The sequence below is a fragment of the Poecilia reticulata genome, chromosome 11, assembly GCF_904066995.2.
Source record: "Poecilia reticulata chromosome 11, P_reticulata-male-v2, whole genome shotgun sequence".
In the NCBI taxonomy this organism is placed as follows: Eukaryota; Metazoa; Chordata; class Actinopteri; order Cyprinodontiformes; family Poeciliidae; genus Poecilia; species Poecilia reticulata.
Genome location: NC_088840.1, coordinates 21,578,001 through 21,605,762, shown reverse-complemented (window position 1 = coordinate 21,605,762; position 27,762 = coordinate 21,578,001). Strand labels below are relative to the sequence as shown.

Sequence of the window (27,762 nt, the reverse complement as noted above, 5' to 3'; positions counted from 1 at the left end):
AGGGTGGTAAATAAACAAAAGCACCTCAAATCTTTCTCTCTCAAAAGAAATATTACACTTTAATTACTTTCTAGGTACTTAAACATATATCCATTTACATACACAAAAAATATTAATACTTTAAAAGTAAAAGTACTCTAACAGAAAAAGAATAGCAAAAAATAGCATTTTTTTTTTCTCGGTTGCTTTGGAGCATTTCTCAGAACTGAAATTCTCAAAACTACTTGTTCCATCTCCAAATCATTGCACCTCTTGTATATATCAAAAAAACATTTTCTAATTTCTGTGAACCCATTGCAAAAACACAATTTCCTGCCTTTTTCTTTATTTTGATCAAGATGTGTTGAATTGTCTCGGCCTCTACAACATTTAAGTGTAACTTCATCGTATTAGTGTTAGCATCCAAAATGTCAGGTGGCACGTATATTTTTGTATAAGATTGATAAGATTTATTTTCTGCCCTGAACTATTAATTTGCTCCCAGGTGAATCCCAACTTTCTTCAAAAAAGGCAAATGTGTGAAGCATTAGCTTAACCAGTTTTCATGTCATGAACAGTTAAGTGGCAAGTACAGGAGGTAGGAGACTAAACAAAAATGTAACTTTTCTCTGCATGCAAGTCTGCCTTATGTTCCTATTTATATTTTTCTTTGTGTTCTGCTTTCTGTATCACAATGACGTAGACTGTGAACAGAACAGAAAAATCATAAATGTGAATCTTGTCCAGTCTCTTGCCACCGGTCTCCCCCAATTACATTTTACAACATGACATCAGAACTTTAACCATAGTTTACAGCAGAACATCCCTCTAGAGTTCAATGTAATATTCACAACATGACTTTACAATTTGACTTTACAATCCGTACACAACAAAACAATGACTTGACATTCTCAGGCACAGACACATTCATTGACACAAATATTTACCTTTGAGGGACAAAACTAAGGACTTTGAGAAAGAAACTGGCTATTGCTGGCAGTCTTAACTGCTGTACAAATTGTTTTGAGAAATACACTTCCTGTTTTGCGAATGTAAGTGATGATTCAAGAAATGCACCAAAGTAATCGAGAAAAACTGGAATACAAAAAAAAAGAATGGCATGCCCAGTTATTGAAGACAACCACAGATCATTTGTACAATCTAAAACAATCAATGAATGTAAGAGTGAATTAGCTTTTAAATAGGTAGCCACACTAGTTATTAAAATAATAACTAGTGTTATTACTAGTTATTAGCAACGAGTAATAACTTTAAAAACTCACTTTAAAAACAAAACTACCACACTTGTGTTTCAATTTCACTGTGAACTGCAAACTATGGAATTTTTACTAGAAATGTCAAAGTCCCACCAAAATCAGAAAATGTTACAATAATCATGCTATTACAACTTCTGATCTATGAGGTTTATGAACCATCAAATGACCACGGTTGATCTTTTCCACAAACTAGAAAAGTCTTTAACCTGTGTGAGTTCCTGAGGGAAGTGTTACTTTCCATATTTAGTTGAAACAATCTCTCCAGTTCATAGATAAGGAAGTCTTCCTATCATTCTGGTTTTTACCCAAATTATTTTACAGTAAACTTTATCATTATACATGAAAAATACTTCTCAAATTATGACTACTTTTCCATCCCAAGTGACGGATTTAGAGAGTGTTTTCTTAAAAAGTTATTACAAGGTGACCAAGTACCTTTTAGTCAAGTATGTTTTAAATGACTTACTTGGACTAGAGTAGATTTTATTTAACTAAGCACATGGCTTTTCATGTGCTTAGTTAAAGCATGCCTCCGACTGAAACCTTTTCCACAAGCTGAGCATGAAAAAGGCTTCTCACCTGTGTGAATTGTCATGTGATCAGTTAAGCTGCATTTCTGATTGAAACCTTTTCCACAAGTCAGACACTGAAAAGGCCTCTCGCCTGTGTGAATCAGCATGTGACGAGTTAAAATACCTTTTTGACTGAAACATTTTCCACAGGTCACACATGAAAAAGGCTTTTCACCTGTGTGAATCATCATGTGACTTGTTAAATTCTGTTTCTGAGCAAAGCTTTTTCCGCAGTTCACGCAGATGTAAGGCTTCAACACCGAGTGACTCCTCATGTGAAGATTCACAGAATATTGATCGACAAACCGTTTTCCACAGGTCTTACATTGGAAAGGCTTTTCACCTGTGTGCCTTCTCACGTGAATAATCAAAGAGCCTTTTGAAATGAAATGTTTGCCACATGTAATACATTGGAACTGCTTCTCACCTGTGTGAGCTTTCATGTGAACAGTTAGATTACTTCTTCTACTGAAGCTTCTTCCACACTTCACACACAGAAATGGCTTTTCACCTGTATGAACTCTCATGTGAACAGTTAGGTCGCTATTACAACTGAAACCTTTTCCACAGTTCACGCATAGAAGAGGTTTCTCACCAATGCCGTCTGACATGTGACGATTTAATTTATCTTTTCGGCTGAAACGTTTCCTACTTGAGACAGGCCTCTCACATGTCTTTTTAGCCAAATCACTACTTTGAGGAAGGTTTTCATGACGTTTTTGCTTTGAACCGTCACCATGCTGTCTGGTTTTCTGATGCCTCTTATGTTTCTTCTCTTTGTCTCTTTTTGCTCCAAAGTTGTTATCATTGCTTCTTTCCTGATTTTGGTTCTCGGCTTCAGCAGGTTCCTGAAAGATGACTTGGGTCCTGTTTGGTTCTGGCTCAGTGTGGGATGTTTGCTCATAATATGCATCAGTCTCCTGTTTTAGTGCAAGTTGTTCTTCACCCTGACTGTAGTAAACTTCGTCCTCTTCCACTTTTATCTGCAAATAATCGAGTTCCTCCTGCTCTTCTTTTATTTGCTGATATTCTAGATCCTCCTGCTCTTCTTTAATCTGCTGGTATTCTGTCTTTTCATCTTCTTGCTTCACATGCAGAGGTTCTAACTCCTCCTGGTCCGGAGTGAAGCTCCTTTCCTGTTTACTTGGCTCCTCCTTATTAATGTTATGCTGCAGGTGGTCTGGACAATAAAACAGATACAAAATAGGAGTCGTTCACTTTATCGAAGAAATCGTTTAAGACAGAAATCGACATATAAGCACGCCTGAAAACTCGGAAGTGTAAACGGACAGATCAGTTGATATATTCATCCAAACGCTGGTGTTTCGTACCTTTTCGGTTAAAGACTATCTGGGATGTCCGGGTGAAATCCATCTCTTCCTCGGACTTGATGACGATTTCTTTAAACTCTGTGAATGTTTCTCCGGTATGAGTTAACTGATCGTTGATAAGCACTCGTTGAAACTGTACTGAAGACATTTTAATTTACAGAAAACACTCGCATATTCCACAAAACAAACCATCCGTCTTCCGCTTTGTATTCTTCTTCTTTGGGGTATTATGACTCTCGGCATCAACATTGTTGCTTTACCGCCACCCTCTGGATTATATGATAATCACATCAAAATGTTTTTTTTAACATGACCAATTCTCCACAAAAAGCGTAAAGTCTTTTATTTCTCTTCAACTTAATCTGTCTAAAACTTTGTAAATCCAAAGACAATGTTGTTCTCTGTCTCTTATTTCCTACATTCTGCAAACCAGTAGGATACATCCCCCACTGAAGAGCACCAGTAAGATATTCTCATTGTATACTTATTCCTTTGCTCTAATTGTAAAATTTACTTTTGAACTCAGAAAGCCATTTTGATGCATTAACCTAAAGTAAGTGAAGTTTTGTCTCATTTACCTGAAGATAGGGAAAGACGTTGAACGGGGTCAGAAAGAAGAAGTAAAGAATGAGGAGTGAGTTTGTGGTGGGGGAATTAGAAGGCAGAACAAAACAAAAAAATACTGCCTGTTTCTGTCGCTCTGACTTCAACAGGATGTGGTTTCCAACCCACAACATGCTTTGTACACCAAATGAAAGTAAAACCACGCACTATTTTTCTGACTGTCAGGAATGTAACATTTTTGTGCTCTGGTTAAATGCGCAATTTCCCAATTCAGGAGAGATTTAGTGGGGTGGGGGGTCAAATGGAAATGTCTAGAAATGCTTGATGTATTATGGCAACTGGTTCGACCAGTTAACATTAAGACTAGTACGACAAATTTATGTTTAAGTGTTGTGAAGGTTGAGAACTATTCAACAGAGATATAATACTTTTTGATCAACGTGACACAGGGAAATAAAAATGTAGACGAAATCATTTAATTGTAATCACTTTCAATGGGTTTACAAAATCGAGAAATGTGTACAAGTGACATTTGAAAATTGACCCAGTAGTTTTGATTATTTCAATTCAGTAAAAAAAAAAGCACCATAACAAACCGAGAAAAACGTTAATATTACATAAAAATATGAGCCGACATTCCTGTCCACACTCCAAGCCAGTTGGTGGCAGTGATGCATCCATCATCGTCGTTTGCCAAGAAGACGAAGAAACGGTTCAAAAACCGGAAGCTGCCCACTGCGCATGTGTTGTTTCTACAGATTACTGTGAGTAAATGTGTGTCTCTTTACAACTTTTAGCGTAAATACGTCAACTACGCTTTGACCCTATATGTGTTTCTGATACTATCTGGCATCAGACAGATGTTAGTCGTTGGTTCCGCCTATTTGAGATTCATCTTCGGTGGCATAAATGTGGTTTTTCCAACATTTACGGAGCTGTTTAGCGTAAACTTGCTAGCTACTGGTCGCTAATGCTCGCAGATGAAAGTAGTTGGTAGTTGAGAACAGGCTGGATTATAATCTAGGTTTAGATACACACGCTAAAACCAAACAGTTCAATTAAACCCGAAAACAAAATGAAAATAACCGTCAGTCTCGCTTCTTTCGTCATTATTATCGCAATAATCCTGCTGCTATTAGGAAGTTAGACGCTAATTGGAGTCAAAGAGGTGATTTCTGTCTGGTAGCGTGTCATACTTACTGATGATAACCGACTCGCCTTGTTCACAGATTATCCTTCTACCAGTAGTGTAAACGTCTTTAACAAACTTGATGATGATATAAGTGAGAAAAAGGTTGGTCAGTTTTTAAAAAAAAATATTCAGCAATTATGTCACAACTTGTAAATTTTTTATGTAACTGCGAAATCTAATTAGGATTAAAAATCTCGTTTATGTAGGCGATCTGATCTGGGATCAATAAATCAGCTTTTGTCACCCTCTACGTCTCCATGGCAACAGAACGTAACCATCAACAGATAAATCAGAACTACGTACAAAACATAAATAATACGCAATAAATAAAATGACAGTGACGTTCATCTGATGGCGTTTTATATAATCATCTTCCAGCTACTAATGGTTTTTATTTTTGAGTGCAAGACTTTTTTTTAAGGTTTTTGATTCATGGTTGGATTTTTTATTTAGTTAGTTTTTCCAAAATCTGTCTTTTCAAATAGAAATTGAGTGAAAATGCTGACACTTGTAACATAATGGCCCAATAAAAATAAAAAATGTTTTAGTTATTGTGCACACATTGATCAGGAGATGACTGTGTGTCAATGTACTGTGCAATTTGAAATGTTTGCATAAACACCTTGGAGATTAAGTCATTGAAATCATACATTAGATTTTCTTTTTATACAAAATAAAGTTAATTGAAAGAAGATTTTGTTGAAACAAATATAGGAGAATAATGGCTGATTGTGAAATATGTATTTTTCAAACTTTCTCTGTCATCTTTTGGTATTATTTAGCGTATATTTATTTGGTAAAATAGAAGTTTTGCTTTCAGTTGCTGTTTATCAACCAGATTTCTTTTTTTAATGAACATTTGGAACTGGAAGATAATTTGCCTGTCCAAATTGAAATGCATCAACCAAACACAACAAATAAAACGTGGAATAAAAAACACACGGAACTGAAACCGTAAATAAAATGAATTATGATGCCTCTGTAAACAAAGTTACTCTTCAAAAAACATTAATAATCAGATTGTAAATTATTGAGCTCATTTTAATTCATCACGCGATTGATTCGTTGCTTAGCGCAGCATGCCATGAGGTTCTGCAGAGCCCAACTAATGATGTAATGGTCTGATTCTGGTGTGTCGATGCATCTAAGCATAGTTTGAGTTTGACTTGTGTTCATTCCTGACAGAAATAATGGAGCAAGCAGAAGAAAAACGGGGCGGAACGAATGAGGAGGAAGGAGCAACAGCAGGAGGAGGAAGAGAACTGGGTCAGAAGTCAGAGATGAAGAGGAGACGTGAGGAAGAGGAGGATGAGGAGGAAACTTCACCCACTAAGAAGCTGGTAGGCTCACCGTCTTCTGTATGGTAGCAACTAACAATAATTGGTAATCAATTATTCTATTGATTGTTCAGACGATTAATGGGAGGAAAAGAAATTGTATATTTTACAGATTTTACATTTAACTGATTGTGCCTTTCTATATAATATTAGAAATGCATTAAAAAGTCAAAATAAACAATTCAATTCCTTTTTAAAATAAGTTTTACTGGCTGAAATGCAATCTTTTAGTGAATTAGAATCAGGTGAATATAGAAAAAAATGCCACTTGAGGAGTTTTGGGTAAAACAATTGCAGACAAAGATGTTTTTTCTTTTTTTTTTCTTTTTTCTTAAATGAAAAAATGAGATTTGCACAGTTTTGGCTTAATTTCTATCCTTTTCTTCAGCTAATAACCTCTTTTTTGAATAAGAAAATCATTTTAGTACTAATGCAATAACGTAACATTATTTTAATGAATTTGAACCCGGTGAAGCTAAAACTGCCAGTTGAGGAGTTTTGGCTCAAACATAAATACATACAACTATGTTTTCATCGTAAATTAAAATTTATATATATATATAAATATATATATATATAGTACAGTTTTAGCTTCAGTACTGATTTGAGTTTTGTTTTCGTCAGCAAATTGCCTGTTTTTGAGTTTGTATACTAAACAGGTTAGCAATTATTTCAATAATAGATTAATCACATTAATCGTTTCAATCCTAATCTTCTGTGGCTTCTGCATGCTTTGTAGTTAAAGTGTCCCTCAGCAGTTATTGATCTATTATTGATGGTCCAGGTGAGCGATCATGGCGAAAAGGTGGCGAGTCACTACAACACGCTGCAGGAAGTCGGACTGGTGGTTCGAAGTCAAAGCAGGATCTTCTACATGAGGAACTTCAACAACTGGCTGAAGAGCGTTCTGATTGGTAACTGATCAATAATCAATACTGTCTGACTAATGAAATAGTCTTCCTCCAGTACGATAAAGTTTGATATAATCAGTCTGGAGATGATGAACTGGAAAGTTGAGAAAGACATCGGTAGGGTTTTAAATGAAACTTTTTTTTTTTTTAATTTTTCCATTAATCCATAATTACTAATCTGAAAACTGTGTAATTATAGTGTAAATGAAAAAAAAATCAATAAATCAAAAGCTAGAGGTCAGCATCTCATCTTGTCCTGTTTCCACAAATGAAACAAACTGCTGTGGTTCAACAAAACATCAGTTTAACAAGATGCTGTGTTTCCCTCGCTGGTGGCCGATATGGACTTGGAAGTTTTATTTTGTGGTAGTATTGTATTAGTGATAAAAATGACAATAAGAACTGCTTATTATTTTTTAAGGTACCTGAAGGACTGTGACTGCCTGGCAGAGCAATGAAAGCCCCGCAAACACAACTACTGCTCTTAAAAAGCCTGTTTGTAATCCTGTTATTTAGGACACCAGTCGCATAAAAATACGACTTTTATCAGCAAAATTCACACAATAACTGCATCTAGTGATATTTTCACGTTTATTGCTGTTTGTTGATGCACCTTTATCGAAAAAGCAGTGGAGAAAAATAGCAAATAATAATCAGGACAGTTCAAATGGGTTTTATCCTGTCAACAATAAATCAAAATCTCTTTATAAAGAATTTATTATGATAAACAATATAATAAATGCCCAATCCTAGTTTCCCCCTTCATTTTTTTTTAAAGATCTCAAACATTATGTGCAAAACTAACGACCTCGTCCAAAATCGCCCTTTTAAAAATGCGTTAGTTTAACCAAACGAAACATTTATCACAAAAAACTAATAAAAAATAAAAGCTTATTCACATTTCCATAATAATTAGGACTCTTTAATCTTTTCCAGAAATCTCCATTGGAGTCATGACTGACTGGATCAACCAGGCGCTGACAAAACTTACAGAACATTTTTATATTGTGCTAAGCTTCCAGTTATTTATTCCTGGATCCCGTCTGAATCTTTTGCATCATGGAAACCACCAGTGTCGACTTTGGGATGTTGATTTTCCTTCTTCTCCGCTACCAGGGGAGATCCTGGACCGGGTACGAGGAGCAGGGAGCAGGAACGTGTCGGTGCTGGACCTCGGCTGTGGAAAAGGAGGAGACTTGTTGAAGTGGAGAAGAGGAGGCATCAGTCACATCGTGTGTGCAGGTAGCCGCTCCTCACAGACTGACCTCTGACCTCCGGTCTGACTTTTGTCCCAAAATGGAAAGACAATCTTCCCCACGGTGGTTTCGCCTCTGGGAAGTTATTTAATCTGTACGTTTGAAAAAGAAAATTTGAGCCCACCACCACTTTTGACCCCGTTTTAAATCAACATTTGTAAATATCCGTAGAATAAATTCTGTTTATACTGCAGCAGGATATCAATTATTTTATTAATCAATCATTGTATAATTATTCCGACAATCCATTTAATCAGATAAAAACATTGGCAGATTTTGTAGATTTTTTTTATTTAACCATTTAAGCCTTTCCCAGCAGGTTTATGGTAAAAAATGTGGCTAGTTTCTGAATCAATCTTATATAAATTAAACAATTTCTGACTCACTGAAGTGTGAATTTTTCTCTTGTTTTATTAATTTTAAGTATTGGTAGCTGGAAACGCAATAAAATAAAAATATATTTTATTGGCTTAAGTCCAAGTAATAACTTGCATAATTAATGGTAAAAAAATTAAATAAAATAAAAAGAAAATGAAGACACTAAAGCAACAACAAATTTACAACACAAGAACAATAATACTGTGCAGTTATTATTAAAATAACATATTCAGATAAAAAGTAATATGCAGCTCAGCAGGAGCATTTAGAGAAGTAAATGTATTAATATATGTGAATAAAAAACAACAGACTATTTAAAAGCTGAGTTATAAAGGCTTAAATGTTTTAACTTCCTGCTGGGAGGAAGGATCTGAAGTAACGCTACTTTGTTCACCCGGGACGTCCTCGATTCCATGTTTATCCGTTTGTTTCTGTTTTGTTTTTCTCAGATATAGCAGAAGTGTCCGTGGATCAGTGCCGGACTCGGTATGAAGAGATGAAGAGGAAAAGTCATTCCAACGAGAAAATCTTCAGCGCTCAGTTTATCGCCTCCGACTGTTCGAAGGTAGATCTGTCCGTCTGCGCAGACGTGATTAGCTGAAGAAGTTGACAGGAGCAGTAATCAGACCGGTTTCCCTCTCTGTGACCTGCTGGTGCAGGAGGTTTTGTCGGAGAGGCTGGACGACCCCGAGCTGATGTTCGACATCTGCAGCTGTCAGTTTGTGTATCACTACTCGTTCGAGAGCGAGCAGAAGGCGGACATGATGCTGAGAAACGCCTGTGAGCGTCTCAAGCCCGGAGGTTTCTTCATAGGAACCACGCCAGACGCCTATGAGCTGGTGTAAGAGCAACGACTCCTCTTTCTACTGTACTTTGTATATAACATTTAGTGTTTGTCCTAATTGGGGGTTTTTTTATTTATGTTTCCAGCAAACGTCTGGAGGCGTCAGACTCCCTGTCGTTTGGAAACGAAGTCTTCAAAGTTTCCTTTCAGTCCAAAGGTTCCTATCCGCTGTTTGGATGTCAGTACCACTTCAGCCTCGAGGGCGTGGTCGACGTTCCGGAGTTTCTTGTCTACTTTCCTCTTTTTGAACAGTAAGATTTAATTATTATTAAAATTAGCATTGGAAAAACAATACATTTTTCTGGCTAAATCTTCTAAATTCCTTTTTAAGGCTTTTTTTCCCCCTCATTAGTATTTGCTCTGCTCAACTCTACTCTGATCCGTTACAGCTGAATATGTGGGCGTGGTTGTCATGACAACACGACAGGATGTGGTTTTAATGCGACGCGTAGAATTTTCTCGTTTTGGATCGCTCCGTCTTCCTCTCTTTGAATTCTCTCATCAGCCGTGAAGCAGAGAAACGTCGACGCTTTGTGTTGCTTTCAGTGTTTACAATTCCTTCAAGCTCCAAAAAGACGTTATAAAGTAGAGAGAAAGTAGCAGGTTGTGTGTCAACTACACTGCAAAAACACAAAGTCTTACCAACTTTTTATGTCTGGTTTCTGGTGCGAATATCTTTGTACACCTGAAATACGACAAAGCTCATTTAAAAGTTACTTTTCAGCAAGATAGACGAGCTTTTTTTTTTAAAACTAAATATGTCCTTCATATTGATTTAAAAAGTAGTCGTTCCACTGGCAGATATTTTTCACGTATTTCAAAATCAACTGGCACTGAGCCGTTACCTAGCAACCCTGGTCAAGTCCAGCTCGTCACCTAGCAACCGGCAGGTAATTTTACATATAAGAAGACATTTTCCCATATTTTAGGTTGAACTAGGACTTTCTCATCTATATTGAGGAATGACCTAAAACACATATTTCTCGCTGAAGAATTACTTGTAAGTTAGTTTTCTTATCTCAAGTGTACGAAGATATTTGCACTAGAAACTACAATAAAAATACTTGTTAAGATTATGTGTTTTTAGTCGACACGCAGAACATGTTAGCCTAAAAGTTGACTAGTTGGCGCATCTCTACCAATCGGATTTTTCCAGGCGGAGCAGTCTGCACAGTAGCAGAATCTCGACAAAGTTTTGCACACATTTCAAATGGAAACGCTGTTAGAAACACTAGAAATGCATTTTCTCCTGCGTTTCTATGACCTCCCAGCGACTAGTCGACATCGACTCTACTTTCCTCATATTGACCTCAACTTTAAAAGATATGAAGTCTTTTAAAGACTAGCCAATCAGTGAGCAGCTGTCTTCTGACGTCACATTTTCATTTCCTCTCCTCAGCCCTTTTAGCAGATTCTGTACCAAGTATCTAAAACGATTTTGAGCTGAGTTGTTACTCATGGAGAAGTCGCTTCAGATTTCTCTAAATGCTGCCAAACTTGCGTTCCAGCATGGCGAAGCGGTACAACATGCGCCTGGTGCTGAAGCAGAGGTTCTCAGAGTTCTTTGAGGAAAAGGTGAAGAAGGAGAATCACCGCAGCCTCATGATGAAGATGATGGCTCTGGAGGTAAAACTGTGGCTCTTCTGTCAACCATAACACTAATGGCAGAGGAAAACCTTTATGATGATTCCCATAATTGTGACAAAAACCTAGAATGTTTTTTAAACATAGATGTCGGCACTCTGTGTTACTTTCAATGTTTACAGTTCCTTCAAGCTCCAAGTAGATGTTACAAAGTAGAGATAAAGTAGCATATTCTGTCAACTACACTGTAAGAACTGCACAGATTTTATTTCTACAAATTAAACCGGTTCTTTGGTGTTGGCTTTAAAAATGAGAAACGACATTCCTCAGACATTTATAGAAACAAAAACGGTTCCTGCTCATACAGGACTCTCGTTTCCAGTCTGTACATAGATGTTAAATAATAGCAACAAGCAGAGAGGTCGGATTTTATGTTTTTAAAAAAATGTCATGCAGTCTCCAAAAAGGTCAGACACTGAATGCCAGGAAAGGCATCGTGACCAGGACAGACTGAGTCCTGCCTGGTTTTTAATTCAGATGATCTGCTTCCATTTCTCTGTTTTCAAATGCGGTTCCTGGATTAAAACACCTGTAATTTCTGCTGTTTGTTGGAAGAACAAAACTGTTATGGTTGAGCAAGAAAAAAAAAACTTTTTTCATTCATTTATAGCTGTGACAAATGGAGAAACCTCATCAATAACTTTTATTTTTGTGTGTGGTTTTCAGAAATAAATATCTCTCCTGTATGGCAACACCTTATTGCACTTAATGAGCTTTTTTCTGCAAATTTTACAAAAGAAACTTTGCAGAATATTTTTTTTATGAAAATCTACTGAAAAAAAATATACCAAGTAGATACCTATATATATATATATATATATATATATAAATAATCTTTTAAAAAAAATGTTTTTGATGCAGGAAATTTGCCAGTCGTTTGTAAAGAACTGCTATTTGTTTCCCTTTTTAGGTTTTAAAATAAAGAAAAAAGTTTTGCCTAATATTTTCTTCTGAGGGATGCAGATATTTCTAGAAAATTAGCTCTACAAATAGAAATAAAAAAGGGCCAGTTTTCAACCCACTGGCAAGAAAATAAATACGGTTTTCAGTTTAACAAAGAAAAATGGAGACTTCATTCTCCTAACTTTATTTTTTTTTATCAGTGTGATGCTAACACTCTGTGTGTTTGCGTTGTGTGCTGGTGTGTCTCAGCCTTTTCCCTGTGAGGATGGAGGTCAGCAGGCTACCGACGACAAGCAGCAGTACTGCCTTGCTGAACAGCACTGCAGCAAACCTGGAGTCAAACGACCAGTGGTGAGTCGGCTTCAGCTCTCGGCTCCAATATGGCTGCCGGTTCTGCTCGGTCTAACTCTGTTTTCTGTGTGAACAGGGAACCCTGAGCAAATCTGAGTGGGATGCAACCAGTAAGTTCAATCATATAATATTTTGTGCTGCGTTTTCTGATCAAGAAACGTAACAAAAGGTCAAAATAGTTTTTATAAAGGCGACGTCTGAGCAGAATGATGACTGCAGCTCCCCGTTTTTTTTTTTTTTTTTTTTTGCAGGTATCTACTTGGTGTTCGTGTTCCAGAAAATGTCCTGATACTCAAATACAAGCTACGCCTCCCAAACTTACCTCACCTGTTACTCAGTTTGTGTCTGTACAGTTTCTTTTTCTGTTGTCATTTCTGAATTTTTTTTTTTTTTTTGATAAAAATGTAAACTTGCTGGAGAAATTAATTCAAGCTGAAAAAAAGAATTAGTCCTGCTTTATTTTTTCATGTGATGCTGGATGGAATTGTTGTACGCAAAAGTCATAACGCAAAAAAACAGTTTGGTGGGCAATAACTGTCAACTGATAAATTGTGAGAATCCTGAAGTTGTATTTGCTGCAGAGCTGATGCAATATTTCAATGCAATGCGCTGAACGACGGCGTAAAAGAGAAACATGATCATGTGCTGAAGGCGAAGTGCCTGAAAGAGCAGGAGCTTCTTAAAGAGACAGAGACCCAATTTCAAGACTGCATTTTTACCACACCATACAAAAGCAATAACTTTACTAATACCTTTTGACTCTTACATTATTTTGTAAGATTTTAACTCGCTCTTTTTCACAACCCATCAGCTCGTAGCGGTTTGCTTCCTTAAAGTCCCACCAATAGATTTCAACCATGTTTAGGGTTGAACTCTTACAGCCCTTACAGAAACATATGTTTTTATTTTTTACTTTTGTCTATTTGATGGTTCTGGAGAAGATTTAGCATATAGGTGCCCAAGTCATTACACCTCTGCCACCGTGCTTCACAGTTGGTCTGAGATTTCAGGTGTTTATTCAAAACTCCACCTCTTTTAGCTATAAAGTTCACAAGAGCTTTTGCGCCATTTGTTGCACTCTTAATAATTCTTCAGTGTGGTTTCGCTTCATTTTAAAAAATTGTTTACAATCAACAGCCGTTTTATCGCCAAATTCCCATTGGCTTTCATCATGAATAAATATTTAATGTTTTAAGAAGCATCTACACTTAATATGAAAATGCATTTGTTAGTTTTTATTATATGCAGGTGAAACTGAATACATTAAAATATTCTCAAACACTGAGTAATTCAATTTAAAAAGGGAAATTTGGTTATTTCTTCTACTTTTACTTATTTTGTCTACCATGTTTTCCTTCCACTCAACTTTCCATCAATGTGCTTGACTGCTGCTGAACTGGACAACTGCCACTTCAGCAGCAGTCTCCATGGTCATATATGACATTTTGCTTTAGATACTGTTTTTCTTTAACTTTGCCGGGTTTATGGTGTTATAATTAAATGACAAAAAATAAAAAAAAATTAAACCATTTGTGCATAAAGAAATTACATTTCACTTTTTGAGTCACTTAAATGAATCAACTTTCAGTGATATTCTAATTTATGGAGATAAATTTGAAGCAAAGTTCTGCCATAGCAACACGTTCAGCTATGGTGCTTTTAACTACTTAAATATTACGCTGACCTCTAGTGGTAGATAATGGTATTCTTTATTTTATTTTTCTTGGAAATCCCAATTAGTGGGAAAAAAACATGCACTTAAAAAATTTGCATTTTTTGTGAGTAATTTTATTTACTCTGTCTTGGCAAAAACTGCAATACTGACCAAACTTCTGCAGTTTAATGAATGTCGTCTGTCTTGTATGATTTAAAACAAGGAAGTCCTGATTACCTGAAAATGACAGAGACATTGATGTGACACTTCTAACAGGAATGTGAGTCTAAAAATATCAAGGAAATCTGTCTGACATTTTTGTGGTTACTTACTGTAAGTGTGTCTGATAACGTGGAAATGTAGCTCTATGGAAAGCATTTCTTAAGCAGCTTTTGATGTATTTTTAACAATTGAATCAAAACTTATCACATTATTTAGTGTTTTGATGCCGATTTATTTCTGATCTTGACGCATAGGATCTCACTTTGCCAGTTTTTCTTTAAGTTGCTGATCTGGATCAGGAAGTGTTGGCTTGTTTCTGTGACGGATCCCAACAGCTGCTGCTGCATCCATGTGCCAGCTGCTATTTATGAACCAGCTGGTTCTGTAAACACACGGATGAAAACTAAAACACTCAATTATATGATAAAGTCACCATAAAACACAAGACCTCAAACCAGAACAACCACAGGTTCTGAAAAACAAGGCACTTCAGACGCTTCACTGTAGTTTGACTCTATTTTTCTGTTTATATAAATAAATAATTATGCTCCACTAATGCTTCTTGCATTTCAAACTGATGAGCAGAGTTATGTAGTAATTACATTTGCTCAGTATTTTTGAAAGAAAAACAAACAGTATTTTGTTCTTTTTACTTTTGAGTGAAATTTTAGGATATTCTACACATTGTGAGAAACTTAATTAAATGAAAAAAAAAACTGCTTTAACCAAAAAATCAGACACACACCTGCAGTTTTTGTTAAAGTTTCAGAAGTTTTATATTGAAACAAACTGATTTGGAAACATTTTTTTTCCCCTGATGTATTTTTTTTGTTACTTATATGAAAAGTTAAATGTAGTTTTGCTCTTACTTGAGTACAGTTTTGGTGCACTCTACCCTACGAATAAGTTTTGCGTAATATTGCGAGGGAATACAATACTTTTGCGAGGGAAGGCAAAATAAAATGTTCCCCATGTCCCATAGGGGGCGCCGTGTTGCCCACCTCTGGTGACGAACGTAAAAGAAATCAATCAAAGTAAAAAGGGAAAAAGATACGATAGTTTTTGTTCAAGTTCGGGTTACATAACCATTAGTATTTAAAAATGAATTCTAATGTGAAGCAAATGTTACGGAGGTGCAAACCTATCCTGAAAGTTTGCTTTTAATCAGGTGGTTAAGTCCAAATAGTGATGTTGACCAGACGTTTCGTCTTTATGTAACAACGTGACAAAACATTTAAGTTTGACTTGTTAGTTAAAATAGGAAAGGATTTGAAAGCAGATAAAGTCACTTAGTAAGTTCATGAAACTTTCCTAATAAAAATAGGTAGAAGCTGGGCCAATTTATTATTTTGGGGAGGCCCAAATACTTTAATTTTTTTAATGAATGCTTATTTTTCAGACATTGTATTTTATATAAGAGTCTTAAACCCAATTATATAAAGTATAAGTACCAGGTGAATTATAATAACAGTATTCAAGTATTTGAACTTTATGACGTTATAGTATTTTTGGGGTTAACAACATGGAGGTAGAGGCCAAAGGACGTATTAAACCTTCGTATTATTAGTATATGCCTAATTGTGTATAATTATAACTATTAATACACTATAATTTGATTTTACCTACTAAAGTACTGTAATTTTCATTAGCAAACAAACCTTACTGTACAGGGCACCAAAACAGTTTCCACACCCTGTAAATCCGGCCCTGGTAACAAACTAGTTTCTTTTACACCTATTTTGTTACAAATTCAAATTTCTATTCAAAATTTGTCAAAAAATATTTTAATGTTTTAAATAAAAAGCATTCAATGACCATTTGGACTCGCCTTTGCCCTGCTTACAGCTGATTAAAAGCTCTGCTATCTGTGATGAAACATGACCCTGCAGGGGTCATCGATGTCAGAGAAAGATGACCGCGTTGGAAGCCTGGGATGACTGAAATACTTTCCACCGTCATGTTAGGGTTTCCTCTGTCTATTTTAGAGGCTACAGCTGCAAGCGTGAGGTTAGAAAGCAACGCACGGAGAGAAATATCCAGAAATTCAGGCAAATAAATTACATTTATTGCAATTATTTAAGCTTTTATATTTGAAAAATGTCTGAAAAAACGGCTGGTGAAACCTCTGAAAGGAAACCTTCAACCAACAAGAGCTTCAGGAAGCTGCGCGCCGTGAGCATGGTGTGCAGCCTGACGAGCGGCTGGCAGCAGTGGGTGGCGGAAAACGAGAAGAAGCAAGGCAGCGAGCCCAGCGGCTGGGCGCCGTCGACCAACGACCAACCAGGGGAACCCAAAAAGAAATGGGCCCCTAAAAAGCCTCACTCTACACAAACCCAACCAAATCTGGAGACACTTTCAGAGACTCGAACATCTCCATCTCAGGGAGCGCCCAGCAATGACGGCGTTCAAGCCGCAAACGGTCAGCCATCTTGCATCAAAACGAAGCTGGTGGTGAAGACCGTGTCCAGTGGCGTCCAGGAGAAAAGCACAGGTGTCTTCTTCTTCTTTGAAACTATTAAATTTCTAATTAATAATCTCTTTCACTTATTACATTACAAAAATAGGTTGTACTGTTTCCATTTGTCCGTAGTAATTACAACAACGTGTACCATGATAATTGATTATTTTAAGAGTACTATTTAATTCTTTACATCAAAATCTTCTCAATGCAATATCTTTAATTTTATTACATTCTCTAAATTCTACAACTTGCTCTTACCATTTCTTCTTAAAGCCCAATTTTACTGTATACTGGAACAAATTTTTATCTATTTTAACATTCAAATCAATTATGTTGATTTTTGCAGCACTTTTAGCTAAATTGTCAGCCAAATCATTGCCTATTATTCCATATGGGCAGGAATCCATACTAGTTTGAACCATAATTCTTTCTCCTGAAAACTGAATGAATTATATCCAATATACCTCCTGAATACTTATAAATGCACTACTTTAGTCTGAACAAATAATATCTTTCTTCAACTTCTTCAACCCATCCTAACGCCATAAAATTTGACGTTAATTCTCCCGTATGCACTGTCAATTTGTCTGTCGTTCAGGTGTCGGCTTCCTGGCTGAGAAGCTGAAAAGGGAATCTCTCCCTTCAGGTGATGAGATTGACCGGCTGCTGAAGAAGAGGAGCTCCCCGACGCGCCGCAGGAAGTGCTCCAACATGGTGTCCTCCCTGACGAAAAGCTGGAAGCAGGTGGAGAGTGAGCGGAAACTCGGGAAGGAAGGAGGAGGGCAAGGAGATGCTCACAGCTGTGGGCAAGACAAAGGAGGCCGAGAGAAGGAGAGCGTAAACGAGCAAGACGCTCAGAGACACAGTGAGACGGTTTCAAAAGCGGGGGAGAGAAGCGACTCTGACGAAGACTCAGTGAGGATAAAAAGACCCCAAGTCTCAGTGTGAGTACTGGCACTGTGTTTCATTTAAACTGGATCTATTATGCAAAATTCACTTCTTTTGTACTTTCATTTGGGTTTAAAAAATGTTCAAGTGCTTTAAAAATAAAAATAAAAAAATCACATTTTTGGCAATAAGTTGATGTTTTTGGTGTCAGGATAATGAGCTGTTCCAAAAACCTCCAGATTGTTGAGTCACTCTCTGTGTTGCTTAGCAACTCCAGTGGAACCCAGCCCGTCACCTAGCAACCAAAGCGGAGCTCCAGCATGTTTGGACACACTGCTGCAAACCTTTTTTCACTTCCGATACCGATACGAATTTCTGAGGTTTAGTATCAGCCGATACCGACTCGATTCAGAATACAAAACAGTGCTGAATTGACTTGGAACATTTTTCTTCACAGAATTACATGTTTGTTTGATAACTCTGCACACCTAAATACACCGTTAGCTTCCCAAGGTTGGTCAAACATGCAAAAACAACAAAACTGTAATTTGTCAGTGCAATTAGAAGTGTAACAGTAAATGTAAATGTAAAAGAAAAAAAAAGAATAATAAAAAAACCTGAAACAGGCAAAAATATAGGTTGTCTACCTTGGTCAAACATGTGAAAATAAACGGCAACAAACCTTTCAAATAGTTCATAAAGTGCAATAAGAAATTCTAAATATAATGTCAAATAAATAATATAGATCTGGATATATCTGCCCTTATGGGTTGGACACATTATCACTGCTGCCCAATCTAGAATTTTCTTTTATATCAGGACCAGTGACATGCTGAGTACAATGGCTGCTGGAAACGACAAGTGTTTTGTTGTTCACTTACCACCCAGAAACCACTCGCTGAATTCTTGTTGATTGTGCAGGAGGCTCCGCTTCTGCTTTTCAAAGATGTACGGTTGGATAATTGCACATCTGTTTGCAGCCATTTTCATGTATGAGTGTCAACATTGATTTGGGTGGTGTGGCCAGCAGCAGCCTGTTTGTATTTAATGTGACAGGAGGCCTAAAGCAGTTCCAGATAGGCAGAACTAACCAGACTAAAATCTCATTATGTAAGAATGATTTTGTGCAATCAATGTAATATCTGTGATTTGTATCGCTCATAAACCTATCCAATTCCTAACCTGTTTAACGAAGCGTAATAGGTCACCTTTTATAATTTCAGAAAACAAAAGCTTTCAATACCGAAACATTGAACATTTAACATTCCTTTTGGAAATGTTAAAGCTAGTTTAACATTCTCATTTAACATTCTCGAAAGTGCTCTTGCAACTTCTGTCTGGTATGTCTCACAAAACACTTTGTTCCTCATTGTCTTCACTCAGTGACAGACATTTGACATCCGTAATTAGCTGCAAAGTGCCAATCATTTTGTCCTGACAGCTGGTGCAGAAAACCAGTTCTTCATTGAAAGTAATTATACTCATCTTACAGACTAATGTGGGGAATGGAATTGGAAACATTTTCTGGAGGTAGAAGTTTTTATAAAATGTTACAAACTGTACAGAGGTCGCTTCATGAAATCAATCCAATGAGAGATGTCGGTTCAAATCTGACATCCTCATATAAAATCTTGAGCATTTTATGTAAATCTCAGAATTCTGACTTAAATCTCAGAATTCTGGTTTTAATCTGAGAATTCTGACTTTAATCTCAAAATTCTGGTTTTAATCTGAGAATTCTGGATTTAATCTTGGAATTAAATTAGAGAATTCTAAGAATTAATTTTATAATTCTGACTTTAATCTAAAAAAATCTGACATTTTTTCAAAATTCTGACTTTTTCAGATTTTTGACTCAATCTGAGAATTCAGATTCTGAGACTTTAATGTCAATATTCTGACTTTAATCTTTTGATATCAAAAGGTAGAAATCTGAAAAAAGTCATTTTTTTTAATGATCCTAATCCTCTTTTGTGTAATTCACGTTATCTTTTCATTAACAGCCCATTTAAGTATTAAATGTTGAAGAAAATCTCAAGGTCTTCTTGTTGAACACTGCTTCATTATTTTAGTGTCTTTTTTTTGTTCCTGCCTGTCCATAACTGAATCCAATGTGGCTCCCAGGTACAAAAAGGAAGCTGAGGATGCCAACAAGATCAAGGCCGTTTCCAAGAAGCACAGCGCTGTTGGGAACCTGAAGAGTCGCTGGCAGGACTGGGCGGTGGAGCACACAGTCAACCAGAAGCTGAACCCCTTCAGCGAATACTTTGACTACGACTACTCGATGTCGCTTCGCCTGCAGAAGGGCGAGGAGGGCTACGGTCGTCCAAAGGAGGGCACAAAGACCGCAGAGAGGGCCAAACAAGCCGAGCAGCACATCCACCGTGAAATAGACGACATGTGCTACGTGATCAGGACCATGGCCGATCCGGATCCAGACGGAAAGACGCGCGTCACGTTCGGACAGCTTTTTGACAGATACGTGCGAATCTCTGATAAAGTGGTGGGGATTCTGATGAGAGCCCGGAAACACGGGAAGGTGGCGTTTGAAGGGGAGATGCTGTGGCAGGGCCAGGATGACGGAGTCATTATTACTCTGATGGTCTGATGGTTTACACCTGATAGCAGATTTTTAAAGACTGAGAGAACCAGTCTTCTATCAAAAGTCACTAGGGGATAAATAATAACACATCATTTGCACCACAAGGTTCTCAAAATGCAGCGTTTAATGTTTTCTTAGTGCTGTAAGTGACGCCCTCTGAGCCATTGTTTTCCTCTGAGTGCAGCCTGTCTGTTTTTATAGTCTGAAACAAATTTTTCTTGCAAAGTCCGGCACCCATGATTGTGTTAGTTAAGTTTTAATGAAATCTCCCTTTCAAAATCTGTTTTCTGGAAGGTTTGTTACAAAAACATCTTTAGCAGAATTAGTACAAATGACAACAGAGCATGAGAAAGCCATTAAAGTTGTAGCGTCAGGTCTTGGACATGCCCCAGCTGCAAAGCATGCCCAGTGGTTTCAGGGTAAGCTTGATAATTATCAAAAACTCCACAGAAGTCACAATGCATTTGCTCTGGCCAAAACCAAACCCATTTACTGTAACTTCATCTGAGGAATGAGACGTGTGAAAAGAAAGTGTCTAGTCAAAGTGTTGAGTGATAATCAACAGGCAGACTTCATGTTGTGATCCATAGTTTCTGTTTATTTTAGAGTTTTTTCTGTGTGATCCTGTTCCCTGTGAGTCCTGTCTCTGCGTCTTCCCTGTTGATTGATCCCAGCTGTGTCTAGTTTTCTGATTACCCTTCTCGTGTATTTAAGTCTACCTGTTGTCTTTGTCTCTTGTCGGATCCTCGTCATTGTCAGTATGTTCTCAGTCGTCACAGTTGAACTGTATAGTCCTGTGACGGTGTTACGTCAAACCGCGTTTCCCCATCAGATACAGTTCCCCCTGCGTCTTCTTGCCGCTCCGCCCCGCCCACGCGGCAAAATACGCGCGTGCTCGTGATGAGCACTGAGAAAGCACGCGCGTAGCAAGCACGCGCTTATTCGGCGCGCTTGTCTGAGGAACTACAGACACCGTGAAAGCTCAAACAACATGTTTCGGCAAAGTTGTCACACTTCACGTTTTTGCGGGAAACTAATAGTAATAATACTACTACTACTAACAATAATAATAATAATCTGTCCAAAATGTTTCTGTACTATAAAACAAAAAAATAACTAGAGTGTTGCGTTATAAAGTTGATGATTGCAGTTTTAGGACTTAATGGCAGTCGGACTGTGCCGCGAATGGTTGAAGACATTTAGACACGTTTGTAACATTTATAAAAGAAATTTACCGGAAGAACTGGGCGGGAAGCTAGCTACATTAGCCTCTTGGAGTCCATAAGCTTCAACTGAACCTGCACTTAATACATTTAATTAGCCATGCTAGAGTCACAGAATTCTTTATAGTCATGCTTGTTGTAAAATTTGAGGATCGATATAAACGCCAGTGACCCTAGGCTGTAATGATCCTTAAAAGTTTGTCTATGAGCCCCTGTCTGTTTGCAGCTAGGCCGTTTACTTCCAATTAAAACGAACTTGGATCATTACAGGGAAAGATCTCTCCACCTGTCTATTTTGTTTATTGCTGTTGCAACTTATAAAGAGAAATCAAGAACTTCCGAAATCTGAACATTTCTTTTTTTATTTCAACAGGTTCTTCTTTGATCTCATCACCTCACGTATATTTCTGCTCTTTTAAATAGCACCCACAAAAGGCACTTTTAAGAGCCACGTCTGTTTTATCTGTTCATCATCTTTGTGTCCTTAATTTGTCTATTCTTAACTTGTCAACAGTACTGTCTGTCTGTGTCTGTCTGTCTGTCTGTTTGTTTCTCCATCTGAAGTTTTTGTTGTTTTGTTGTTGTTGTTTTTTGCACTTTGCCATTGTTTTTTAAGTATGACATGGCCCAAAGTGTGAAACGCCTAACCAGGCAAACAGAAAAACTTGTTTTGTCTGCCACCAGAGTCTTTCCACCAAAAAAAATCTAAAAGAAAAGCTGCAGATTTTTGACGATCAGTGGAGGGAAGCTGTTTTAAAGAACAGAAACGTTTCCAGAGTAATATATTCTGCACAAATCGCAGTAAGTATACATTTTTAGACTGAAAAAGTTGTGTTAATGAGCAAAATGTAGCCCGTACTCCTCTTGTTAACTTAAACATTCTTCTCTGACTTTTCCATATGAAATAGTTGAGATGTTAACACAAAGCACACATGACTTTGAAAATATAAATTATTTTATCAATATGTTGCTAAAGATGAAAAACAACTGCTCTAATAGGATGTTGTGTTTAAGTAATTTGTTACATGTTCTAATCAATTTATATTATCACATGGCCTTAGTTTTAAACATTTTATTTGTATGTATGTCTTTAAAGTAATCTATCTATGCAATTACAACTAATTTTAGAATGTTCTGAAAAAGTACATTAAAGCTTAAAAACAAATTTCTTAAAATCAGTTTTTTTTTACAAACATTTTAATGTGCTCCATTACTGGCTTTTAATAAAGCCAGTAATAATAAATTAATTTATTCAGTAATAATAAATTCATCAGATATCCTACTTAGTAAAGTGTCCACAAAGGTAGATCCATTTTAGTTTATTAAATCATGCTTGACCATTTTTGTGTAAATGCATTTCATTAAACAAAATCAGAACTATGAGTACTAAATTATCACTGACAAGTACTAAAACTTTGTTACTCATTTTTCTTTTTAATACAGAAATTGTCAGAAAAATTGGAACAGCGCCGATGTCACCAAAGACAAGAAATCATTAAACCACTATACACTTTGTTTTTTCATTGACTTCAGAAATAACAGAGCTGCACATGTTCATAAAAAAAGAAAATAAAATTAGAACATCCAGAAATATGTTTCTGTTATGATGGTACAGAATCACTGGGACTGCTAAGTGTAGTCTTGTAGCCATTTTTTAAACTGCTAAACAGAAACACAAAAGTTATTACTCCATTTATAGTTAAAATAGGAAATAAAACAATTACATACAGAAAAATCACTTTTACTATTACATGTAAATACAGTAGACACTCGGAAACAAAAGTGAAAAAAAAAAAAGGAATGACATGCCAGCCTATGTAATCACAGCTCTATTAAGCCTTTGTAGAAAATAAAAAGGTACAAACATATTAACTATTTATAAAGAAAAAGGATAAACAAAATGAAACAATGCCAATTTGTAAACATGAAAGCATAACAACAAATTGGATGGTATGTTTTGGTGATTTATAAGCAAACAAACCTTACATGTGACATATCAGTCAATCAGAAGGAGCTGAACACTGTCACACCAGTGCAGGTCTTTGTCAGCCGTACATGCAGAAATGATTACAAACTATTATCAGAAGCTTCTGAGTCACTATCAAAGTCATCATCAGAAGTATCGTCAAAGCTAACACACTCTGCTCCAGACAAAGTCTGTAGATAATATTCTCTTGCCTGCAGCTTCATCTGTTTTAAGTGCTGCAGCTCTCTAAGGATTATGCTATGGAGACCTCTTAGACCTTCATCGGTTAGGGCACAGGACGAACCTTTAAAGTTGAACATAAGTAAAAATAACAATTAATAAATTTTTTAGATGCTTTAACTATTAATATGTTTATACATCTCTTAAACACATACTTTTAAATTTGCCTCTCGATGACAGGTGGGAAAGGTCCTTCAGAGTGTCTTCTTGGGATAACAGAGATTTCCAATGATGGTCCATCTCTCCTACAAGGATCCTCCTTTCCTCTTCCAGTCTCTTTACTTTCATGAGGCCATCGAATGCCCTTCTTTTTGTGGAAAGACTGACAGAGTCTGAAATACATTCATGAAAAAGACAAATCAACTCAGTTTGAATTTGTAATTGAGTTTAGGTTTACACCTGGAGTATGTACTGACATTATCTGTCAGGTATGATGACAGTATAAAACATATTAGTGTATGTTTACTTACCACTGTGTGATTGCTGCCATGGTAATGTTGTGTCGCCGGACAGGATGTCTTCCAAAGACAGTGCTTCTGTGCCTGCAACAGTCTTGTTGTATTCTTCCAAAGCCAATGCTAAAATGTTTTTCTCATGTTGTATTTTGTGACGAGCCTTGGCACGAGCTTTGTTTCCGTCTGTGTCTTTGTAAAGGCGTTGAGATCGCCTTTTGATGCTTGCAGCCAGAACCTCGATTCTGCCTGCCAACGAGTCTGGATCAGTTGTTGTAGATGTTGCTGATGATGATAAATAACGGAGATGCAGTTACATATAAGTACTTTTGGAATGTACTCTAATTTTTAATCTGTAAAAGCTCACCTTCTGCCCACTTCTTAATATCATTGACCCAGTCATCAAGTTGCATGTCAGTCACTGAAAGCTCAGTTTTTAAGGACACCAGGTTGAGATGCTGTTTTTGAAGAGCTTTTGTGGCCTGCATTGACAATTTCAAGTAAAAAAAAAAATCAGAGCACAGCAATTATAGGAATGAACAAAAATCAACAGTTTCACTACCTTCTGGTATCGATGAGTTAGTGAGGTGGCCAAGTTGTCATGTTTTTGCTGGTTCCAGCGCATGGCCATAAGGGTCAGCATGTCTGTCCGTCCTGTAAACAGAAAGAAGCCCACAATTATAAGTATCATAGTTACTTATAATTTCAGGAAACCAATCTTTGGTCTTCCCACCAGCTTTTGACATATGTTTTGTCGTAACAGCGATCCTTGAAAGAAATGCATTGCACTGTTCAACTTCTTCCCCTAGAGTCAAACCAGCACCCTCTTGATATGCTCCACTCCATTTAACCTAAATAAAAGCATGCAAACACAAACAATTTCAACAGTCAAAGATGTTCATGCATTTATGCAAGGTTATTCAATGGCTATTTGGTGTTCCTTACCTCACATTTGAAGTCATGGGCTTTGGCATGGAACACTGAGAGAAATGGCTTCATTTGAAGCAGGTGTTGGAGCTCAGGACAGCTTTTAGATACTTTTTGAAGATATGGCCAGTACTTGCATGTTACATCCATGCAAAAAAATGTGATCTGTCTGTTGGCCAACCTTTGCTGCAGGTACAAGGGGTATGCAAATATCTCACCCTTCTACATGTTCAGGGCACAAAGTAGGACCCCATGTCTACACACTGCTAGCTCCAATCCCTCCTCGTCCAGCTTGCTGCTGGATCTGTGAGACATCCCCCTGGCTGCTGACCATTGCCCACCACAAACACCTCTTCCAGAAATCTAGAATGCATAAAATTAAATCAGACATGCTGTCATTACAGGGTATAAGGTTACTGTCATTATAAAGTTATAATCTGCAGTCTTACATGTTTGGTTGATTTGTGTATATCAGGGGTGTCAAACTCCAGTCCTCAAGGGCCGCTGTCCTGCAGTTTTTAGATGTGCCACAGGTACAAAACACCTGAATCAAATGGCTTAATTACCTCCTCAGTTCTCCAGAGCCTTGCTAATGACCTAATTATTCTATTGAGGTGTGGTGCAGCAGAGGCACTTCTAAAAGTTGCAGGACACCGGCCCTCGAGGACTGGAGTTTGACACCCCTGGTGTATATAGTCCACAAATTTTACTACATCTTCATCCTTGGCTATGAAAAGATCCTTAAATATAGCCTGTTCCTCCGATCTGGAAAAAAAAAGGAATAAAAACACTATATAGGTGTTATGGTCCACAGGTAGTGAACATCACTAACTTATACAAAGAATTGTTATATTGCACACATTATACAATACCCTGCTGCATTCTTGAAACGGTAATGCTTGCGGTTTCCATCCACTGAAAGTGCAAGCATATCTGGGGTACAAACTTGACATTTGAAGGGATCCTTCCTTAACATTTTATCTAACTCATGTCTTACAGCTTCCCACTCGAAAAAACTTTTCAGGAAGCTGTCAGCCGAGATCTTTCCTGTCTGATTTAAGATGAGAAACAAATTTTAAAAAGAGAAATTACACAAGGACATAGGTGACCAAATCCAAGGCATCAAGGATAGGTGTTCTTCAAGTTCTAGGTGTGTCCTTTGCTAAAAACATCTCATTCAATCAATTTTGATGTTACCAGGACTTCCGATGATCTGAATGCTGAATGAATGAGGTGATATTGATTCAAGTTTATGTAACCAGTGACATCAAAATGTTGAAGAACATAACCAGTCAAAAATGGAGTCAGACAGCCCATCTGGGATATGTACGTTAAAGTACTCACACGGCCAAAGCGGACGGTTCGTTGGTCCAACATTTTTAGAAATGCTTGACAGGAGAGACCTGGTGCTGCCATCTTCATTTCTTCAAATGTAAAAAGCACATCAGTTGCATATAGAGTGGAAAAGTGAAGGGTAGCTGGCCAGTAATCAGTTAAATTTAGGTCATGTACTCCACATGTCCAACTAGCCTCACATCCCTCACAACCCAGCTCTGGCATGCTGAGATCATAACGACCTAAAACACCAAAAAAAGTGTAAAAGCTGTAATACTTGGTTATTGTAATGTCAGGTTGACATTGTGTCACAAACAATTTCTTATGGTCTGCAAAAAACTTACTAAATAATTACATTTTGCTAACATTGGTTTTTAATTATATTTTGGTTTTGATTCATGAAAAAAATAAAGTTATTCATACCATTGATTGTGACCACAGTGACTGCCTTTCCTGGTTTGATCCTCAAACACTCTGATGGACAATCACAAATTCTAACTGGGATCTCCACAGGTACGAATCGTGCTAAAGAGATTGACATGTTTAAAATATGAATTCACATAAACTGCATATAAGATATGTAGAACCAGATGAACAAAAAAACAGAACATTCAAAATACAGTCAAAAGTTAACAGTAAGAAAAACACTCTGAAGAGTGTTTAAACAGTACAAATAAAAAGCTTACCATCATTGCAAAGAGTTGTATTTAAAACATAGGTAGTTGGAGGTAATGGCTGGAAAAACCCAGCTATGATGGTTTCTCTGTTGTGGAAGACATGTCTGGTGTGCATCATCACATCACATTTTTCACAAAAGAAGGGGTGTGGTAGGCAATCACGACACCGAAGTGCAGATGGATTTTTTCCACATTGTTGGCAAAAAGGGGCTGACACACTGTGCTGAGCTGCTATGGTGTTAACCAGGCGGGGTCTTTCTGCTTTCCAACTCTCTGAAAATATGCTTTTTCTTGTGCTCCAGTTAGTGGAAGCCAGAGGAACTTTTGGCACTAGTGGTTGACCTGCAGCATCATTCAGCGAGCTCTGGAGTTATTGTAGAAAAGACTCTTTTAAAAAATAAAAACATTTTTTAGATGTTACAAAAGTATAGCACATAGAAGCTTATTATATAGAAAAAATAAAATAAGATGTACTACTGACATACCAACGGTCTCTGGAGCAAAGGCAGCCTCACACTGAATGTTAGAGGGATGAGAGGGACATCTGGTCTTCTCACTGTGGGACGCTATAATAAT

The 27,762-nt window shown here is 37.1% G+C and overlaps 4 protein-coding genes across 5 annotated transcripts; 2 read left to right on the top strand and 2 right to left on the bottom strand.

Annotated features, from left to right (window-relative positions):
• Positions 1-32: 32 nt before the first annotated feature.
• LOC103472610 (uncharacterized) lies at positions 33-3,472 on the bottom strand. Its single transcript, XM_008422365.3, has 2 exons — positions 3,160-3,472; positions 33-3,008 (listed from the first exon to the last, which is right to left on the bottom strand). Exons 1-2 carry the CDS (start codon positions 3,305-3,307, stop codon positions 1,744-1,746), a joined length of 1,413 nt encoding a protein of 470 aa, XP_008420587.1. The 5' UTR covers positions 3,308-3,472; the 3' UTR covers positions 33-1,743.
• Positions 3,473-4,367: 895 nt separating this feature from the next.
• On the top strand, positions 4,368-14,089 carry rnmt (RNA (guanine-7-) methyltransferase). Its single transcript, XM_008422364.2, has 11 exons — positions 4,368-4,487; positions 6,101-6,255; positions 7,037-7,166; positions 8,280-8,405; positions 9,247-9,362; positions 9,457-9,638; positions 9,728-9,892; positions 11,150-11,267; positions 12,438-12,539; positions 12,616-12,649; positions 12,791-14,089. Exons 2-11 carry the CDS (start codon positions 6,106-6,108, stop codon positions 12,826-12,828), a joined length of 1,161 nt encoding a protein of 386 aa, XP_008420586.1. The 5' UTR covers positions 4,368-4,487; positions 6,101-6,105; the 3' UTR covers positions 12,829-14,089.
• Positions 14,090-16,184: 2,095 nt separating this feature from the next.
• abrab (actin binding Rho activating protein b) lies at positions 16,185-23,102 on the top strand. The gene is made up of 3 exons (XM_008422380.3): positions 16,185-16,906; positions 17,475-17,820; positions 19,889-23,102. The coding sequence occupies exons 1-3, from the start codon at positions 16,513-16,515 to the stop codon at positions 20,370-20,372; spliced, it is 1,224 nt and encodes a 407-aa protein (XP_008420602.1). The 5' UTR covers positions 16,185-16,512; the 3' UTR covers positions 20,373-23,102.
• A 300-nt stretch (positions 23,103-23,402) lies between these two features.
• LOC145553691 (uncharacterized) lies at positions 23,403-27,552 on the bottom strand. Of its 2 annotated transcripts, none has more exons than XM_081612548.1 (7): positions 27,196-27,552; positions 26,933-27,034; positions 24,810-24,901; positions 24,615-24,729; positions 24,266-24,532; positions 23,951-24,127; positions 23,403-23,859 (listed from the first exon to the last, which is right to left on the bottom strand). In XM_081612548.1, the coding sequence occupies exons 1-7, from the start codon at positions 27,302-27,304 to the stop codon at positions 23,657-23,659; spliced, it is 1,065 nt and encodes a 354-aa protein (XP_081468674.1). In that variant the 5' UTR covers positions 27,305-27,552; the 3' UTR covers positions 23,403-23,656. The 2 variants fall into 2 exon arrangements, with proteins under 2 accessions (XP_081468674.1, XP_081468673.1); XM_081612547.1 differs by lacking the exons at positions 26,933-27,034; positions 27,196-27,552 and adding exons at positions 24,981-25,098; positions 25,193-25,401.
• Positions 27,553-27,762: the final 210 nt, after the last annotated feature.